The sequence below is a fragment of the Chrysemys picta genome, chromosome 3 (genome assembly GCF_011386835.1).
Source record: "Chrysemys picta bellii isolate R12L10 chromosome 3, ASM1138683v2, whole genome shotgun sequence".
Taxonomy (NCBI): domain Eukaryota; kingdom Metazoa; phylum Chordata; order Testudines; family Emydidae; genus Chrysemys; species Chrysemys picta.
In genome coordinates this window covers 168,815,174-168,834,952 of record NC_088793.1, presented here as the reverse complement: position 1 = coordinate 168,834,952, position 19,779 = coordinate 168,815,174, and the positions used below count along the sequence as shown (strand labels likewise).

The 19,779-nt window shown below is 44.9% G+C and overlaps 1 protein-coding gene across 8 annotated transcripts in view; it reads left to right on the top strand.

Annotated features, from left to right (window-relative positions):
• The window catches only part of SYT14 (synaptotagmin 14), a 210,480-nt gene that overhangs the window by 40,657 nt on the left and 150,044 nt on the right, over positions 1 to 19,779 (top strand). Inside the window, exon 3 of one of the 8 annotated variants that reach the window (XM_065589526.1) lies at positions 11,661 to 11,728. The exons of the other annotated variants lie outside the window; for them this stretch is intronic. Within the exon in view, the coding sequence (XP_065445598.1) occupies positions 11,707 to 11,728 (22 nt within the window). The 5' untranslated portion in view covers positions 11,661 to 11,706. The remainder of the gene's footprint in view (positions 1 to 11,660; positions 11,729 to 19,779) is intronic. 8 annotated transcript variants of the gene reach the window in all.

The window sequence follows — 19,779 nt, the reverse complement described above, 5'->3', positions numbered from 1 at the left end:
GAGGGCTCCAGACTCTGGAACTTGGTCCAAAATAGCCTAGATACTGTAAAGGACATCTGTTTGATAGAATGTTTGGAAACGGCTACGGGTATGCTTCCCATAACAATAAAGGGTGGAAAAGGGTTTTTGTACATATCTGGCTGGCTGAGTTCTAGTTGGAATGATTATTCCAGTGCTACTGGGATTCAATTATATTGTGTAAATAATGAAGGTGATAGGGCGCCTAATACCTTGGATAGGTGTCTTTTTGTCTTTTAAAATCTAGATAGATAAATATATGTGTGTACTCACGTTTCAAAATAAAATTAAAACAAAAAATCTTTTGCTGAGCAGCCATTGGAGCAGCTGACCAAACCAAACAAGACTCAGTGACAGTCTCGCAGAAATACTTCATTAAGCTATTAGAAAAGCCCCATTTTCATTTTGCTTTAGATATCAGATTTGCTTGAATGGTTTTGTGTGGTGAATCTGCTAGACTAACAGCTGCCTTTTCCAAAGCAATAATGCACTTGTCTTGTTTATGGAGTGTCCTGCAAGCCATGTGTGTCAGTTTGCAAACAGATTTATGATCCTTAGCTCTGAACTAGTATGAATTGAGTTAATTATTGAATTGCTTTGAGGGCAATTAACTAACTGAAGGAAAAGGAACAATTAAAGGAAAAAGTGGAAATAAAGAAAGAAATAAGAAAACAAATACAAGTTCTTCATATTTAATTCCCTCCCCCCCCCCCTGTGTTTTTTGCTGGCTAAAGATTCAGGTTTCTTACTTCCAAACAATTCAGAAAATATGGGACCGAAACACAGCTTGGCCAAAAAAAGTGGCAGTGGGTATTTCTTTGAAAAGAAAAAAAGAAAAAAGAAAAATACCATAGATGGCCTGGTAACATAGCAGCATGACACTGCACTGTGATATGGGATTTTTAGGTTTGTAAAGAACCTTTTGGATTGCTTCTTTAATGGTCAGTGAAAAACAGGCATGTCGTGAGATGAAACACTTTTTCCTCTGTGATAGGAAGTTGACTAACTGTTTAAGTAAACAAATGCCTAATTTGGAGAGCTTTCTACTTAGGAAGCAAGTGTTATGGTACTTATAGCAGTCACACAATTCAGTCAGGTATCAGGGGGTAACCTGACAATTCAGTCAGGTTATCCATTATTTTGGCCCTATGTGGAGCATCCTTAACTTCCCTGCTCAGTATCATACATCGCCTCCACCCATATTTTCTGTATTTTTCTACCTTGAATGTTCTGTGTTTTGTGACAAAAACAAGATACTTGTTTCTTAATTTGCTTTGCCTACTTCTTCCCTACCTAAAATCATAATCATAATCCATTATTTTTGTCAGAGTTTATTTGTCAGAGTTTATGTGTTATTGTTATGTCATAAACAAATATAGAATTATTATTGCAAGTGGGAAGTAAGTATTTGGAGGAGATGAATGCATAAAACAAAGTTCCAGTTTTCATGCAAATGTTTTTATTTTTTTTTTAAAAAGGGCAGAACCGCTCCCCCTTCTGCCTTTGAGAAAACATGATATGGAAAAACTCTTTCTTAACAAATTGAAGCCCAGAACTCTGTGCGGTTTGTCTACACTGCATTTGAGAGGTGAGATTCCCAGCACAGGTAGAAAAACTCACACTAACTCAGCTCGAGCTAACACACTAAAATTAGCGGTGTGGATGTTGCAGCACTGGCCGCTCAAGCTCGGACCCAGGAGGTTGGGCGGGCTTGGATGCAGGTGAGTCTGTCTACTTGTGCTGGGAATCATGCCTCCCAGCTGCAATGTAGACATGCCCTAGGGCATTCAATCCCCTGCAAAATCAGGCCCTAAACCAGCTTGAAAAGGTTGGTGTATATTATTACTATCCAGGCATTGGATCAGCAATCAGAGGCCGGGATTGCATTAGGCTGAAAGACCAGATATATTAATATAAGTCTACCTGAATTGACATTTTCAAAAATTAAGGAGAAACACTCCTCTATAAAATTGTGACAGGAAGTTCCAAAACCTTTCAGCAAAGCACTTCCTGTTACAGTTATACACACATTTACAGAAGTTACTTGAACCAATAACTTGTTAAAAAAATCTTCAAACTATCTAGAGATACTGCTTAGTTGTTCCTCAGTTTGTCACAGAATGTAAGATACCACAAAAAAAACAAACAATTGGATGTTGTCTGGCTATGCTAGAAGGACAGGAGACACTGGATGTGGTTTAATTACTTCCTTTAAATCAGGGTGGGCAAACCTTTTGGCCTGAGGGCCACATCTGGGTGGGGAAATTGTATGTAGGGCCGGGGTAGAGGGTTGGGGTGTGGGAGGGAGTGCGGAGTTGGGAGGGGTGTGGTGTGCAGAAAGGGCAAGGGGTTGGGGTACAGGAGGGATGCAGAGTACATGAGGGGGCTCGGGGTGCAGGGTGCAGGAGGGGTGCGGGGTTCAGGAGAAGGCTTAGGGCAGGGGATTGGAGTGCGGGGTGCAGGAAGGGGCTTAGGGCAGGTGGTTGGGGTGCGAGCGGCTCCGGGGTGGCAGCGGCGCACAGCAGGAATAAGGCAGGCCACTCCCGGAAGTGGCCAGCATGTCCGGCAGTGGCTCCTAGAGATGGGGTGCTGCCCTTGCCTGCAGATACCACCCCTGAAGCTCCCATTGGCTGCGGTTCCCTGTTCCTGGCTGGTGGGAGCTGCGGGGGGCAGTGCCTGCAGGCTAGGGCAGTGCACGGAGCCCTCTGCCCCCCACTCCCTCAGGGGCCGCAGGGATGTGGGGCTGGCTGCTTCTGAGAGCGGTGTGGACCAGGGCAGGCAGGGAGCCTGTCTTAGCCCTGCTGCGCCACGGGGCTGGCAATCCCGTGGGCCGGATTGAAAGCCCTGATGGGCCGGATCTGGCCCGTGGGCTACAGTTTGCCCTCCCCTGCTTTGAATCCTTTATCAATCAATTTTATTTGATCCCTGTATCCCTTCCTTATGGCACTGGACAGCCATCACAAAGAGTTACCAGCAGTTAGCTTAGCTGCCTTTCTCCACATCCATACCTAGCTGTGTTCCCAGACATCTCCTAATGCCCCCTTTAATATTCCCACCCCAGAGTTACGTGGAGACCTTGTGGGCGACCCTGCGGGGAAGAGGTTCCAGCTGGTGGGCCTGCGCCGGCACCACTGAACTCAGAGGAAGACTCCTTGAAAGGTTGATGTTATGAGTGTGGCCAGGTGGGGCACTTCAGACGTGACTGCTCTTTCGTGGACTGTAATTATGGCCAGGTCTGGCAAAGAGGCTCCCTGAAACTGATCGTCCCTATGCAGGTCAATGGCACCCTAGTAGCCGATCCTATTGACTCGGGTTGCAGCCCATACAAGGGTTTGGCTAATCTGGTGAAGTTACTAGACTGGACAGAGGCCCCCATATACCTCCAGTGCATCCATGGGGAGGTACAACCCTACCCTGCCACCAAGGTGAAACTGAAGGTGGGCGGGCGCGAGGAGATGTGCTGGGTTGACCTGGCCAAAAAACTAGAATACCTCACAGTTCTAGATCGTGACTGGCACTGGTTTGGGGAGGTCATGCAAGTAGGGTGACCAGACGTCCCGATTTTATCGGGACCGTCCCGATATTTCCTTGTTTGTCCCGCGTCCCGACCGACGTGCGGTCGGGACAACCGGACAAACAAGGAAATGCCCCGAGCCTCGAGCCCGGAAGTGCTCGCGCCCCCCCCCCCCCTGCCCCGACTCCGCCCCCTCCTCCCCCGATTGGCTCCCTCCCCGAATCCCCGCCTCTTCCCCGGGCTCACCATTCCCCCTCCCTCCGCAAGTGCTGGAGGGAGGCCCGGGAGACTCAGAGGCAGCGCGGGGCCGGGGTGAGTAACAGTCCGGCCTGGCCCAGTGCAGGCAGGACTCGGGTGGTTGGGAGAGGAGGGGGGCGACCCGCGGGGCCAGGCGACGGGGGAGGAAGCGGCCATGGCGCTCGGCGGCTCTGGCGCCCCCGAACCCCCCGAGCCGGGGCCTGCAGCAGCGCGTACGCTGGGCCCAGCCCCTGGCTAGGCACCTCTGGGCTGCCCAGCTGGTGCTATCGCGCGGTGGCCCCGGGGTGGAGGCATCGGCAGCCCAGCCCCGTTCGTTCCCCTGCGGGACGGGGGGGCTGGGGCCTGCTGCCCCCACCCCGGGGCCGCCGCGGGATAGCACCAGCTGGGCAGCAGCCCAGACGCTGGCCAGGGGCTGGGCGCAGCGTGCGCGCTGCTGGGTCCCCGCAGCAGGCCCCGGCTCGGGGGGTTCGGGGGCGCCAGAGCCGCGGGCGCCAAGCGCCATGGCCGCTTCCTCCCCCGCGGCAGTGGGAGCTGCAGCAGCGGCTGCTCCCGAGTCCCGCTGGCCGGGGGTGAGAACAGCCACCGCCTGGCCCCGCGGGCCGCCCCCCTCCTCGCCCTACCACCCAACTGAGTCCTGCCTGCTCGGGGCCAGGCCGGACTGTTACTCACCCCGGCCCCGCGCTTCCCCTGAGTCTCCCGGGCCTCCCTCCAGCACTTGCGGAGGAAGTTTTTTTTTTTTTTTTTTTTTGGCCCCGCCCCCCCCCCCACGTCACCCCCCCCCGCCACGCCCCCCCACGTCACCCCCCCCCCCCCCCCCGCGTCCCGATATTTGTCTTTGGTGATCTGGTCACCCTACATGCAAGAATGGGGGAACTGGTCGCCGGTGGAAACAAAGGAAAGATCATGAGCGAGGGGACTCCTGGGCCAGCAGGAGGAAGAGGGACAGGATGACCCCCCCCCCCCCCGGGCCCCTCTGAGGACTCCAGACCACGTCCCGCGTGAATGACTGGTGACGGATGGGGACTTCCTGAGAGAGCAAAGGGAGGACCCCACACTGAGTCGTGCATGGGAGCAATTGACCCCAACCGAGGAGGAAGGGACACCATCCCAAGGTCCCCGCTTTGAGGACCACAATGAGCGCCTATATCAGATGACCAGGGACCCACCAAGAAGTGATCCACCAACTGCTGGTGCCATGTAAGTTCTGGTGGGACTTGCTGTGGCTGGCACACTTGGTGCCCTGGGATGGACACCTGATGCGAGAGAAGACCCTATGCCAGGTGGCCCTTGGGTTTTTCTGGCATCCATAAAGAAGTAAAGTGATTTTTGTGCTTTCTGCCTGGAGTGTCAGCGCACCAGTCCCAAAGGGATACCCAAGGCACCCCTGATTCCCCGCCCAGTGGTAGGAGTGCCATTTGAGAGGATAGGCATGGACCTAATTGGGCCCTTAGAGAAGAGTAGCTCTGGGTTCTGCTACACACTGGTGGTGGTAGACTATACAACAAGATATCCCAAGGCGGTCCCCTTGTGTTCAATGACGGCAGCCACCATAGCAAAGGAACTCTTAGAAATGTTTGCCAGAGTCTGGATACCAAAAGCGATTATGACAGACTGGGGTGCCAACTTTTCATCCTGACTAATAGCAGAGCTATGCAAGCTGCTTAACATCCGGGCCCTGAAGACTTCTGTCTACCATCCCCAGATTGATGGCTTAGTTGAGAGAGTTAATGGGACCTTGAAATTGATGCTCTGTAAATTTGTAGAGGATGATCCACGACATTGGGATAAACTGTTACCTGCCTTGCTGTTTGCGATATGGGAGGCACCCCAAGCGTCCCGGGGTTCTCCCCAGTTGAACTATTGTACGGAAGGCAACCCGGGTTACTGGGTCTGTTCCCTATATGTTATAGCTGTGAGAGTACCCTAGCCTCTGTCTGTCAGAGGGTGGAGATGGATGGCAGGAGAGAGATCACTTGATCATTGCCTGTTAGGTTCACTCCCTCTAGGGCACCTGGCATTGGCCACTGCCGGTAGACAGGATACTGTGCTAGATGGACCTTTGGTCTGACCCGGTACAGCCTTTCTTATGCTCTTAAGAGGCTCGGTGGGTTTGCACATGAGAACCTAATGAAAGCACAACAGACCCAGGAGCAGAGGTACAACCAGGATGCCTGTCTGCAGACCTTCAAACCTGGTGATTGTGTCTTGTTGGTACTCCAATGGCAAGGACCGTTTAAAGTAGTCTGAAAGGTGGGACCGGTAGATTACGAGGTTCGGTTGCCCGGATGGCAGTACAAGATACGGGTGTACCACGTCAACCTCCTAAAGGCCTTGAAAGCCCAGGAAGGCATGCTAATTGCCTTTTACCCAACTGACCCGGAATTAGGGCTGGATGCCTTGAGCCTCCCCGATGCAACAACGATTGACATCGGGCAGGAGCTCAATGAAGAAAGACAGCAACAACTACAACAACTGATCCCGTCTTTCTCAACTGTTCTATCAACCTGGTCCGGGCAGACTAAGATGGTGTACACCATCACATAGCCACCAGCGCAGGACAGAAAGTGGGGGATCATCACTGACGGTTGCCCCGGAAGATGTGGGGGATCATAAAGAAAGAACTTGAGCTGATGCTAGCCTTGGGGGTTGTGGAGAAATCCCATGGTGAGTGGAGGAGTCCTATTGTCCTTGTTCCCAAGCGAGACGGGTCCATGAGGTTCTGCATAGATTTTCGGAACGTAAATGTGATCTCCAGGTTTCATGCATACCCTATGCCACTGGTAGATGAGTTACTGGAATGGTTGGGGAATGCCAAGTTCATATCCACTCTTGATCTCACAAAAGGATACTGGCAAATCTCTCTGACTCCAGCATCCCGGGGGAAGACAGCCTTCACCACACCATTCGGCCTCTTCCAATTGACGACCATGCCATTTGGGCTACATGGGGCTGCGTGGCCTTTCAGAGGCTTATGGACCAGTTATGGTGGCCACACGAGCAATACGTGGCCATCTATATTGACGATATAGTGATGTACAGTACCAACTGGGAGGACCATCTTAGACACCTCACCTCTGTGCTGTAAGCTCTTGGAGAAGCTGGGTTGACGGCCAAGCCCTCCAAATGTCACCTATGGCAAAAGGAGCTAACATATCTGGGGTACACGATGGGGTTTGGACAGCTATGCCCACTCGCGGATAAGGTCCAAGCCCTGAAGGACAGTCCAAACCCCATGACCAAGAGGCAGATGAGACAGTTTCTAGGCCTGGCCGGCTACTACAGATGCTTTGTCTTGGAGTTTGCCACATTAGCAGCACCTCTGACAGACCTGATTAAAAAATTACCAACCCAAGAAGTTACAATGGTCCCGGGACTGCGAGTATGCTTCCAACGCCTTGCAAGCATGATTAAGTCAGGAGCTGGTCCTTTTTCACCCAGATTTTGCAAAAAGGTTTATACTTCAGACCGATGTTTCAGAAGTAGGCCTGGGAGCCATCCTATTGCAAGAGCATGATAGAGAGTAACACCTGGTGCTTTACCTGAGTAAGAAGTTATTCCCTCGCGAGACCAGGTACTCAACGATTGAGAAAGAGGCACTGGCTGTGAAATGGGCCATTGAAGCACTATGATACTACCTCCTTGGGAACCACTTCCAGCTTATCACAGTTCATGCATCCCTCCGATGGCTCCTTTCTATGAAAGACACTAATTCCAGGATTATGAGGTGACACTTTGCCCTCCAACCCTACAATTTTGAGGTACTTCACCCGAGTCCATGCAAATGCGGAATTCTTTTCTGAGGTAGGAGGGGAAGGGAGTAACGGGGGATCGCCATCTGGTCCAGACTTGAGGAGAAGGGTGTGTGATGGGGTGTACCAGCCCCGCACTGGGCTGCCAGGGGTAGACCACTCATTGTGGGCCCAGGAGGCCACACCCCCTCTTCCCTGCTGCACATGCTCCTAGTGGAGAACTCAGATAAAAGGAGGCAGCCCGGGGTTGCAGCCTGCTTGCTGCTTTTCCCTGACCAGGGGGCTAATCCTACAGACAGTTTTGCCGCTCAGAATCCACGGACCACCCGTTTGGCCTGGCCCCTGGACGGGGTCACCTACACTTGGCAGAGATCACCCGCTTAACGGGAAAGCCCACGACTGAGCGGTGGAGCGGGCCACCCACATCCTGGACTGACGGGGGCGCCCCAGCTCGACCAGCAAGGCCCCGCCTGTCATAGGCCTCTCTACCTCTCCTAATCAAGCCCAGTAGCTCCTGAATCTTATTCTTAGGGAGTCGCAATATACCTGCCAGTGTGCCTATCTAAATCCCCAGGAAGATTAGTATATTGGAAGGTCCCTCTTTTTTTCCCCTCCACTAGAAGTACCCCCAGTTCTTAAGCCATGGCTTGAAAGGTGTCCATCAGGTTAACACACTCATCTAAATTCGGCCTGCCCGCAAACAAAAAGTTCTCTGACTAATGCACTACTTGCTGTAAACTACTTCCTGCATCTCTGCACAGTGAAGCATTGTATTAAATTTCTCAAATGCTGAACAGAATATTGCACATTCCATGGGCATAGCTTTATCAAAATAAAATTGTCCCTTGAATGAGAAATCCAAAAGGATGAAGTCAGAAGGATGCACTGGCAGCAGTCAATAAGCAGACTTGATATCACTCTTGGAAAGGATAGATTTAATGATCAAAGCTAAGAGGGACTTGGGGCAGATCCTCAAACTTTTCCCAGGAGTAAAAATTGTATGGTAGGACATGCTGCAACGCAGGGTGTGGTGGGAAGCTGTGAAGCCCCCAAGGGTGAGCAAGGCTAGGAGGCACAGTATGTGAATAGGTCAGTTATTTCATTCCAAACAAGAGCTTCTCACATCCCAATTGGTTGATATATTTAATTATAATAGCAGTGGAATTTGTTTTGAATAGGTAACAGGTGTAATAAAATTGTTTAATCTCTAGGAAGTGAGATAACAGAAAAGGAAAAGTGGTCAAAGGTCAAGCTTCTGACGTGTGCAAGTAATAGAGAGAAGTGGGGTCCAGTAACCCATAGGTCAGGCCCTCAATGTATCATTCTCTCTGTACTTTCAGCATCAGGAAGATCAAGTTCCTGGGGGAGGCTGAGGAAGAAAAAAAACATAGAATTGTAGAGACAGACATGTGAAGCTGAGGGCCAAGCAGCAGTCCTTAACTGACAAGGCTGAGAAGCGGAATAGTAGGCCAGGGATAGTGGTGATGAGAGAGCCTAAGGGAGTCTGGTAAAATAGAGAACAGTATGTATTATTGTAGCTATACAGTTGTATCTGAACCTTAACAAAACAGTGTAACGAACAGTTTTTTTTTACTTTAAATAAATGTTAAATACATAGCTTTGGTTTATATTCACTTTCAAGACATATTTCTATTAAATGAATTATTTTTTATCAGTAGTGTTTGTTGCCAGGGTAATACAACTTATAATACTGAGGGATGCCATGGCTTAAGTTAGACAGTGAAGAATGGTATTATAGCTTCTTTACAAAATTAATTGGGGTTCTTGAGCTAATAGAAAGAGGTGATATGACAGGGGTTTTTTGGAAATGTTTTCTGGTTTTTAATCCATCCAAGCCTCCTTTTTGTTTTAGGTTGTTTATATTCTCAATACCCTCCAGAGGCCAGCAATACAGCTTCTGGGATGTTCAGAGGTGGTTGCTTGAGAATTATGCAAGATGCTGCCTTCTTCTAGGTCCCTAGCATGTTACCTGTTCAGGGAACTCAAGATTAAGGTTGAGAAGAACTTGGATATTTACTTGGCTGTATGCTGCACTGCAGCAAGACTGCTTGGCCAATTTTTAGTTAGCTATTATTAAACTGTGACTGGATCTCTGGGTGCAGCCTGGGACTGTGGGACCACTGTGCCCCCTTACCTCTCCAGCCTGGGCTGTCTCTCACAATGCTTTGCTAATGACAAGCAGTAAACTCCTCCAGGCGTTGTGATCACTCAGCACAACAGCATGTGGAGCCCCACACCGAGCTAGATTGCATGAATGCTCCCAGAGCCATTCACAAAGGTGCCAGCCATATCTCTCCCAGCCTTGCACCTCAGGAATATACCGTCTTGCACTGCTCAAGATGAGCAGTGCAAATTTATTAATTGGTTCACCACTTCGTCAATGGAAAGTGGATATACACCAGCCTTTGCAAACTGGAACAGATTTGCCACACACTTCAGGCAAACTCACTGGTAAAGTTAAACAATAAAAGAAGTTTATTGACTACACAAGATAGATTTTAAGTGATTATAAGGCAAAAAGTCAAAGTTAGTTATCAAAAGAAAATATAAGCACGCAGTCTAAACTATCAATCCTATTAGGTTGGGCATCTAGATTCAACAGTTTTTCTCATCCCATTGGATATTGCAATCATTAATATACAGGTTTGTTCCTTAAACCTGGGCCAGTATCCTCTGTTGGAGTCTTCAGTCTTTTGAGTGTCTTTTTTTGCTTGCAGCATAGGTGGGGGAAGGAGAAAGGCGAAGCATGGGGTCCCTGTGTTCTGTTTTATACCCTTAGTCCTTGTGTGCTTGGAGAACACAAGTCTAGGCATGTCTAGTGAGCATTGCTGAGTCCCCAGGCTAGGTTAAGCAATTTGCCTGGTGTGGCCTTATGCAGGTGAGTCGTTGAATTGTAGCTCCATTGCTGGACAATTGCTGTTGAAGGGTTTGACACCCACCTGGGCGTTGGTTACTTTCCTTGGCATTGTCTCTGTAGAGCTAGTATCTGGGCGCTTCCCAGACCCACAGCATATTTTAGTGACTACCATACAACACAATTCTCATAACTTCATATACACTAATGATATACATATTTCGATAGAACAGTGACTTTCAGCAGATCATAACCTTTCCCCTGATACCTCACATGGCCTGTTTTATATGCAATATCATGATGATATATAAATGAGGAATATGGGGGTTAGAGGATGCTCCCCCAAGGTATAGAATGTCACATAGACATACAGGTATTTTAATTAAGCTTTGAACTCTCTTTCATGCATTTTTTCCCCACTGTGTGTGAAATTCAAGCTGTTTATTTTACTGGATTGTAAATTAAAAAAAAGATAAATATATTTTACAAACTATTACTTTACCCCATGCAAGTTATTCTAAAAACAAACAATGTGTAACCATCATGGATTTTTTTTTTCATGACTTTTTCTCCAAGATTTAAAGGGACACTATCAATTCTGAAATGTAGTCCATTTTTAATGAATGAGGTAAAAGTAGTTTTGGGCATGTCACCAGGTCCCAAGTAGCTTGGCGAATGTTTGTGGTTTATTTTGTTAATAAATAAATAAAAACTTTTTTTTTGCCTTTTCTGTTGCTATGGGAGACCTACACAAGCAGGAGAAACTTCAGGAAACTGTTTGTAGAGCAGAAAGAGTGAAACTACACAGTGCTGTCAAATGCACAGCATAAAGAAGCTGTGAAAATACTGAAATCATTTATTTCACTCAAGTAACGTGATGCTAAATGTCACTTAATATCTGTTTAAAATAAAATCCAACTGAAGCATGATTTTATGCTTTTAAGTAGTAATTGTCCCTTTAAATATTCAAGGCAATATTATTTCCTGATTTTTATCCTTTTTGGTTAAGTTACCAAGATGTATCTGTGTTTCATCTCATTCATATATAATATATACAAAAAAATCCATTCACACTTCTTTGTGAATCTCATTTTATTACTAGAGACTTTTATTTATTGAGTGATAGAATCAAACTATTTATGAAACTCAAAGAACATTTTATTTTTTATGACACATTCTACATTAAAAAAGTAGACTTTTTATTTTAAAGTAATTCTTCCTTTTGTTTCCCCTTCCTCTTACTCAGTTGGTGCTTATAGTTAGAGCTCAAGAGAAAGAGGAGACTGCAGAGCATGACAAGCTTCTTTAATTTAGGTAACATGACTAAAAAGTGAAACAAAATGTAATTATCTCATGTTACTGTTCAGTGTGTAGTTCATAAATATTGAATACACAAAGGTTACCAGCTTTTCTCTGTTGCTTTAAGTATGGATAAAAACCCTTGAACTAAAAACAAAATACAATTTTTGAAATAATAATCTTATAGCACTTTCAGAAGACCGCAATAATTGCAAAGCAGAAATCTATCCTATATTTGTTTTTGTAATAAATGTCCTGTATGAAAATCTATAACTATTATCCCATGAATAGCAAATCTACAACTGAGGTTTTGATGTTCAGAGAATATCACTAAGCTTTTAGAAAACTGAAGGTTAAAGTTTTTGTATTTAAAAATATTAAGATATTAAATTGTTTTGCTGTTGACTATTTTACTATGACTCTATGGAACAACTAATCTATACTCAAATATTTTTGGACCAGTGAAATATTGACTTGAAACACAAATACTGTTCTTTGAGGTGCATTCTTGTATATCCCAGATATGAAGTGCGTTCTTGCTGAGGCTGCGGAGCTTTTGAATCTTCCAGTAAGTAGTGCCTGTTGTGGCCATGCAGCCGCAATCACTTCAGTTCCTTCTTTTCTACAGCAAGCTGCAGGTATAGGAATGTTGCTGTATCCAAAGTCTAACCTCCTGCCTCCCCCTCCCCCCCGGAATATATTTGTGTAAATAGTTATTAGATTTAGTTTTCGATCAGTTTTTGGTAGCATTTGAGCCATTGCAGAGATTAGTTCCTAGAGGTTTTCAGGTTCAGTTCTGGATGTCATGGCTGACCCAGCTTCCCACAGTCCAATATACACACTTGTCTAATTTGCTTCAGGGAAGGCCATTCTCCAGGTCAGTGCTTGATGTCCTGGCCCTTATGCCACAAGCCCATAGAGATAGAGACAGGTTCTTCAGTGCCCTGATGCCATCAGATTTGGCAGGTTTAGTGAGAGACCAGTTGGAGTCTTCACTCCAGTTACTACCTGTTCTTCCCCTCCATTAGGGGACTGTTGGTTCATTTCCTTACAATGTGACGTTAAATGACAACAGATTGTTGGACTTTGGAAATAATCCAATTTGATTGCACATTGGAGGTTCCACTCCAAGCCACATACAACCCACCTTCCCTGTTACTTTTCATATCCCTCTGAAATACTGAGAGAGACTGCTCAGAGAAGAGATGGGTTCCTTTATTAAGGCTGGGAGCCAACGAAGACATGCTAAAGCAGCAAAGAGGAAGAGTGCCGCTTAAGGTACTTATTCATCCCAAAACAGAAAGAGAGCCTTCACCCCATCATATGCTGAAGAAACTGAAGAGTTACATCCGAAAGTTAAAATTCCATATGCAGACTTCGGCTGTGGAACTGGTGCATTTGACATCGGGTATCTTTCACAGAGATTCACCTTTTAGGTCTTCAGAATGCCCTAGCAGATAATCTGAGCAGACACTTTGCAGCAGACCACAAGTGGATAATGAAAGATTCTGCAATTCACCCATTTTTTTCAGGATTTAGGTAATCCTTCAATAGACTTGTTTGTGACAGATGAAAACAACATGTGTCTTAGTTTTTGCTCCAGATGGGGTCAGAGCCCAGGATTTCACATGCATTCTCATTCACTAGGCCTTGGTACTGAATGTATGCATACCAATTTCTCTTATTCCTAAGGTACTCAGAAAGATGAGACAAGTTGCTGTCTGGTTCATCATGAGACCTCCTGCCTGGCCAAGGCAGTTTTGGTACTTGGAGTTGATGCTCTTAGTGATTCATCCTCCAAGACCCTTACCCCTACTACCAGACTTGATATCCCAGGACAAACAGAGTTATCTGATTTATGAACCTAGTCTCTCTCCATCTTGCTGCCTGGCTACTGTATGGATGTCAGACATAGAGCGGTCATGCTCCTCAGATGTCCAGAACATTTTGACTAATAATAGGAAGGATTCCATCAGACAAATGTATGCTGTTAAGTGGAGAAGGTTTATATCTTGACGTGAACAGCATCAGTTGTATCTTATTGCCTCACAGATTCTTATTATCTTGGACTATTTCCTCTCTTTAAAGAAACCTGGACTCCTGATTAGCTCTGTTTAAAGTACATTTCTGCATATCACCCTACCACCAAAGCTTCAATGGAAGCATTGAAGTCTGATGCCTCTTTTGGCAGAACTCTATTGCAAACATTGTTTAAGTAGACTCCAAGCACCCGCCTCCTCATAGCAGGTCATTGGGCGTCATCAAGAGTGGAATACACATGGATGAGTGCTTGAAGAGGTAAAAAAGTTACTTAACTTTAAAGTAATTGGGGTTCTTCAACATGTATTGTCCTTATATATTCCATGATTTCCTCACTACTATGGAGGGCTATTATGCTTGGATTCTGTGGCGGCAAAGTAACTGAGTAGTGATTGGGCCTGCTCTTTCCTTTAAGTCCTCTATACAGGAGGAGAGTCCGTGCATGCACAGCCCCAATGGGCATTGCTGGCCAAAAGACTCTAATCTCCAGCTCATGGGGTGTGTGTACACCAAGAGTGGAATATATACATGAACCTTGAAGAACTTCAGTTGCTATAAAAGTAAGTGATTTTTCTTATATAGAAAGTTTATACTCTTACTTCATTTTAATATTGAGATATGTATTAACAATAACAATAGTCACTCACATGCAGCCTATAAAATGTATTGCAAAATATCACAAAGGAGCACAAAATAAAAATGAGTGGTGGATTTAAAAACAAAATATTTTAAAATGGAGGGAATTTTCCTTCAAATTATAATAATTTTAAAATGGGTCAGATATCAGCCCCAATTTAATTGACAGTGTTCTCTTAAAGCAGATATAAAAAATCAAAATCACAGGTGATTTATTTCCTTGTTTTTTTTAAATATGTTCAAATCTAATCTGGCATAGATAATGATGATTTAAACTTGCAAGCACACGGTAGATTAATATTGTAACACTTTAAAAAAAATGTTTCTCTCCTTGCTGATGTTTCCCTAGAAATCTTATTTATTTGAATTTCTGTGACAGAATAACATAATGCTGTATACTAAACACTTGGTACTAAGGGTGTAAACTAATGTACATTGAGTTATGAACCTCAGTTCCTAGAAATACTTTTACTTTGTAATAATTCGTATAAATTCTATACAATATATAAAACCAAACAACTTTTAGTGAATAGTTCATAAAATTAACTTAACTAGTTTAGCTTTTTTGTAATAGATTTGTACTTATGACTGAACCATATGATAAACTATAATAAATGCTTTGACAGAAAATGCAATGGAGACTAACAGAGTACAAATTCTGTTTTTGATCTGTTTGCAATCTTAATGAAAATTAATTCATATAAAGATTATACCCAGTCCTCACCCCTTTCTCAGTGGGTGAAGAAGGTCCTGGATGTTGTGAATTGTTATGTTAGGGAGGAGTGAGTCCTTAGAGTTCATAAGAGAGTCCACACCTGTTTGCAACTGAACAACTCAGCTGGGATTTGCTGTCCTTCAGAGTACATGAGTTTTGATGGAGGAGGCCAATGGATTCATCACTATCTGGCTCTGCTGGCTTTTTTCCTCATTCCCATATCTTGTGTACATTATGGGGTGTGTACCTCATCTGTGTGCTGCTACAGTAGCAGTCATGGAATTGTTCTGTTGCTTTTTAGAAGGAGAATTCCAGTAGACAATTGTGATGGTTCTCAGGGCATCCAGGACTGGGGTCACTCTGTTACCTCTAGCGTGAAGCAATCTCGCCTGGGGTGGCTGGGTGTTAGGTTGGTGGCATTAGGGAGCTATCAGCCACTTGAGCGCTCTCCTCCAGCCCTGACTTCACCATGCAGGTTAGCGATAGGTGCACCCCAGTAACTGAGTCCCTTTGAAGTGTTCCCCCGTGATATCCAAACTCTAACACTGGCTATTCATAGAAATCCCAAATCCTCTGCCACCAAAGGAGAGTGTACTCCACGTTTACCTTAAACCCCTGCTTCTGACAGTGAGAACTTGTAATAAAACAAAAGAGAGTTTATTTAAAAAAGGATAGACATTATATTAGAAATAAGGAGGAGTGATTGAAAAAACTGGGTACAATACAAAAAAATAGTAAAACACAAACTTGGATCTACACTTGTCTTTTCAGTCTATTAAATTAGGTTTTCCCCTCTCCTCACCAAAGTTCAGTCTGTTGCAGAGCTGTCTGGCTTCACAGGAACCAGGATTAAATTTTTCATGAAAACCCCACAAGATGTCTCCTCAGTAAAAGGATACAGTGTACCTTTCCCCACCATGTGTTACACTGAAAAAGTCATTTATCTTTATTCATAGTCGTGGCAATTCTCTGTCGTAATGTTCCTTTTTCATCTCCAATTGTTGGTTTCAATTGTTTGCTGTTATCTCTGATGGTTTCCAGTGAAAGTCTTGGGGTGGAGCAAGGCTAGATTGTTGAAAATCACTATATTAATGCAAAATATTATTTGTATTTATCAAGTGCAAAGTGGATGCAACGAGAATCCAGGCAAAGTTAAATCATGGTTAAGCCTCCTCACTTTTTGCCCTTTTAGATATTGTTGATGATGTGTACGAAGAGCAGCCAAGTTTGCTTTTTCTGTCATCTTAATATTCCCTCAGCTGTAGTCAGGGCTGGCTCCAGGCACCAGCGCCGCAAGCAGGTGCTTGGGCGGCCTATGGAAGGGGCTGGTACGTCCGGCTGAAGCGGCGGCAGTAGAGTTGCTGCCGAAGTGCCGGTGATCGCGGCTTTTTTTTTTTTTTTTTTTTTTTTTTTTTTGGCCTCTTGGGGGCGGCAAAAATTCTGGAGCCGGCCCTGGCTGTAGTTGCAAGATTTTTCATTTTATAAATCCTATATCTGATTTATCTTCACAGTAGTGACAGAGAGTCATTGAGCCAACATGAAGTGACAAGATAAACTGAAAAAAGGCTGCTGTTATTCCAAATAAGAGCACATTGTGCAGTTATACCAGTATAGTAATACCGATAAATTTCCCTGTGTGGACAAGCCTTTAGATTTTGGTTTTATTTAGTGACGTTGGACATAATTGTACATGTTTTATAAGTTAGCCATTAGATGGCACCGCCTATTAGCTAAGGCAGTAGTCCTCAACCTTTTCCGTGTGGCGGGCGCCGGACCGAGGCCCGTGGCTGCCAGACAAGCAGCCGCTGAAATGCTGCTGAGAAGCGGCAACATTAAGAAGCGTCGCTGCTGAAAAGCATCGTCATCAAGAGTCGTTGCCACCGAAATGCTGCTGAAAATCGGCGGCATTTCAGCGGCAACGCTTCTTGACGTTGCCGCTTCTGGGCGGCATTTTGGCGGCTGCTTGTCTGGCGGCCAGTAGGCGGGTGCACGTAGATGTCCCGGCGGACGTAATGGCACCCATGGGCACTGTGTTGGGGACCCCTGAGCTAAGGTAACTTAATATCAAATTCTGTATTTACATTTTACATTTTTGATACTTTGGAAACTACATAAACTAACCAGCAGGACTCAAACTTCATTGCACCTCGACCCGCTTCTGACAATAAAAATTAAAACATGACCCCAGGAGTGGGGACCGAAGCCTGAGCTTGCTGCCCCAAGTTGGGGGGCCCAAAGCCCAAGCCCCACCGCCCCAGGCGAGGATGCCAAAGCACTTCAGCCCCGGGCAGGGGGCATGTAACTTGAGCCCTGCTGCCCAGGGCTGAAGCCCTTGGGCTTCGATTTTGTCCCCAGGCAGTGGGGCTCTGGCTTCAGCTTCAGTCCCGGGCCCCAGCAAGTCCAACGCCACCCCTGGCAACCCCATTAAAATTGGGTCACGACTCACTTTGGGGTCACGACCCACAGTTTGAGAAACCCTGAACTAAACTAAAAAAAAGTTATTCCGAATAAGAATATCCACAGTGGGGAGTTAATCAGTATAACACTAGTGGAATAATTATACCTGTATAATAATACCAGTAAATTTCCCTGTGTAGACAAGCTCTAAGTGATTGAATGAAGACATATTTCCTTAGTGATATTTGTCAGTAATATTGCAATATATAGTAATATTTTCAGTGTTCATAAAGTATTATTAAAATATTTTATATTTTTTTCAGTGTAATATAGTATAGACTCTGTCCCTCATGCATGTTGTCTTCACTTTGTTTATTTAACACACCCATTGATAACAACCTGATTAACTGTTAGTGCTGTTAATTGTAGGGGAATTGATAGTTAAGGTTGAATAAGCTCTGTTCTGATCCTATGTTTTCAGTCTATCATAACTTTCCAAAATTTGAACTTTTTGGGCTGAAATTTTCTAGCTTGAGTCTCTGTCTAAAGGTTTTTTTTACTTCTTTTTAAGTTTGAGCAATTAAAAAAACAGAACTCTGAAAGTAGTTTATGTGCATGGGAAAATTCATTTTCTCATTTATTAAAAAGAAAAAAAAGTAGGAGAAAAAGTTGTGACTTTAATAGCTATAAGTGCTAAAACAGTTGAATATAGAGCTGAAATTTGGCACGGTAGTAGTCCTATTTATGGTGAAATCTGTTTTTACTTGACAGCTGTGTCCATTTGAAAATTATACTTCACTCATGAACAATATAGTTGATACAGTTGTTAAATAATATTATAAATGCATGGTTTCAGAGTAACAGCCGTGTTAGTCTGTATCCGCAAAAAGAAGAACAGGAGGACTTGTGGCACCTTAGAGACTAACAAATTTATTAGAGCATAAGCTTTCGTGGACTACAGCCCACTTCTTCGGATGCATATAGAATGGAACATATATTGAGGAGATATATATACACACATACAGAGAGCATAAACAGGTGGGAGTTGTCTTACCACCTCTGAGAGGCCAATTAATTAAGAGAAAAAAAACTTTTGAAGTGATAATCAAGCTAGCCGAGTACAGACAGACAGTTAGATAACAAGTGTGAGAATACTTACAAGGGGAGATAGATTTAATGTTTGTAATGGCTCAACCATTCCCAGTCCTTATTTAAACCGGAGTTGATTGTGTCTAGTTTGCATATCAATTCTAGCTCAGCAGTTTCTCGTTGGAGTCTGTTTTTGAAGTTTTTCTGTTGTAATATAGCCACCCGCAGGTCTGTCACTGAATGACCAGACAGGTTAAAGTGTTCTCCCACTGGTTTTTGAGTATTTTGATTCCTGATGTCAGATTTGTGTCCATTAATTCTTTTGCGTAGAGACTGTCCGGTTTGGCCAATGTACATGGCAGAGGGGCATTGCTGGCACATGATGGCATATATCACATTGGTAGATGTGCAGGTGAACGAGCCCCTGATGGTATGGCTGATGTGATTAGGTCCTATGATGATGTCACTGGAATAGATATGTGGACAGAGTTGACATCGGGGTTTGTTACAAGGATAGGTTCCTGGGTTAGTGGTTTTGTTCAGTGATGTGTGGTTGCTGGTGAGTATTTGCTTTAGGTTGGGGGGTTGTCTGTAAGCGAGGACAGGTCTGTCTCCCAAGATCTGTGAGAGTAAAGGATCATCTTTCAGGATAGGTTGTAGATCTCTGATGATGCGCTGGAGAGGTTTTAGTTGGGGGCTGAAGGTGACAGCTAGTGGTGTTCTGTTATTTTCTTTGTTGGGCCTGTCTTGTAGGAGGTGACTTCTGGGTACTCGTCTGGCTCTGTCAATCTGTTTTTTCACTTCAGCAGGTGGGTATTGTAGTTTTAAGAATGCTTGATAGAGATCTTGTAGGTGCTTGTCTCTATCCGAGGGATTGGAGCAAATGCGGTTATATCTTAGAGCTTGGCTGTAGACAATGGATCGTGTGGTGTGTCCTGGATGGAAGCTGGAGGCATGTAGGTAAGTGTAGCGGTCAGTAGGTTTCCGGTATAGGGTGGTATTTATGTGACCATCGCTTATTAGCACAGTAGTGTCCAGGAAATGGACCGCTTGTGTGGATTGATCTAGGCTGAGGTTGATGGTGGGATGGAAATTATTGAAATCATGCAAAAGAATTAATGGACACAAATCTGACATCAGGAATCAAAATACTCAAAAACCAGTGGGAGAACACTTTAACCTGTCTGGT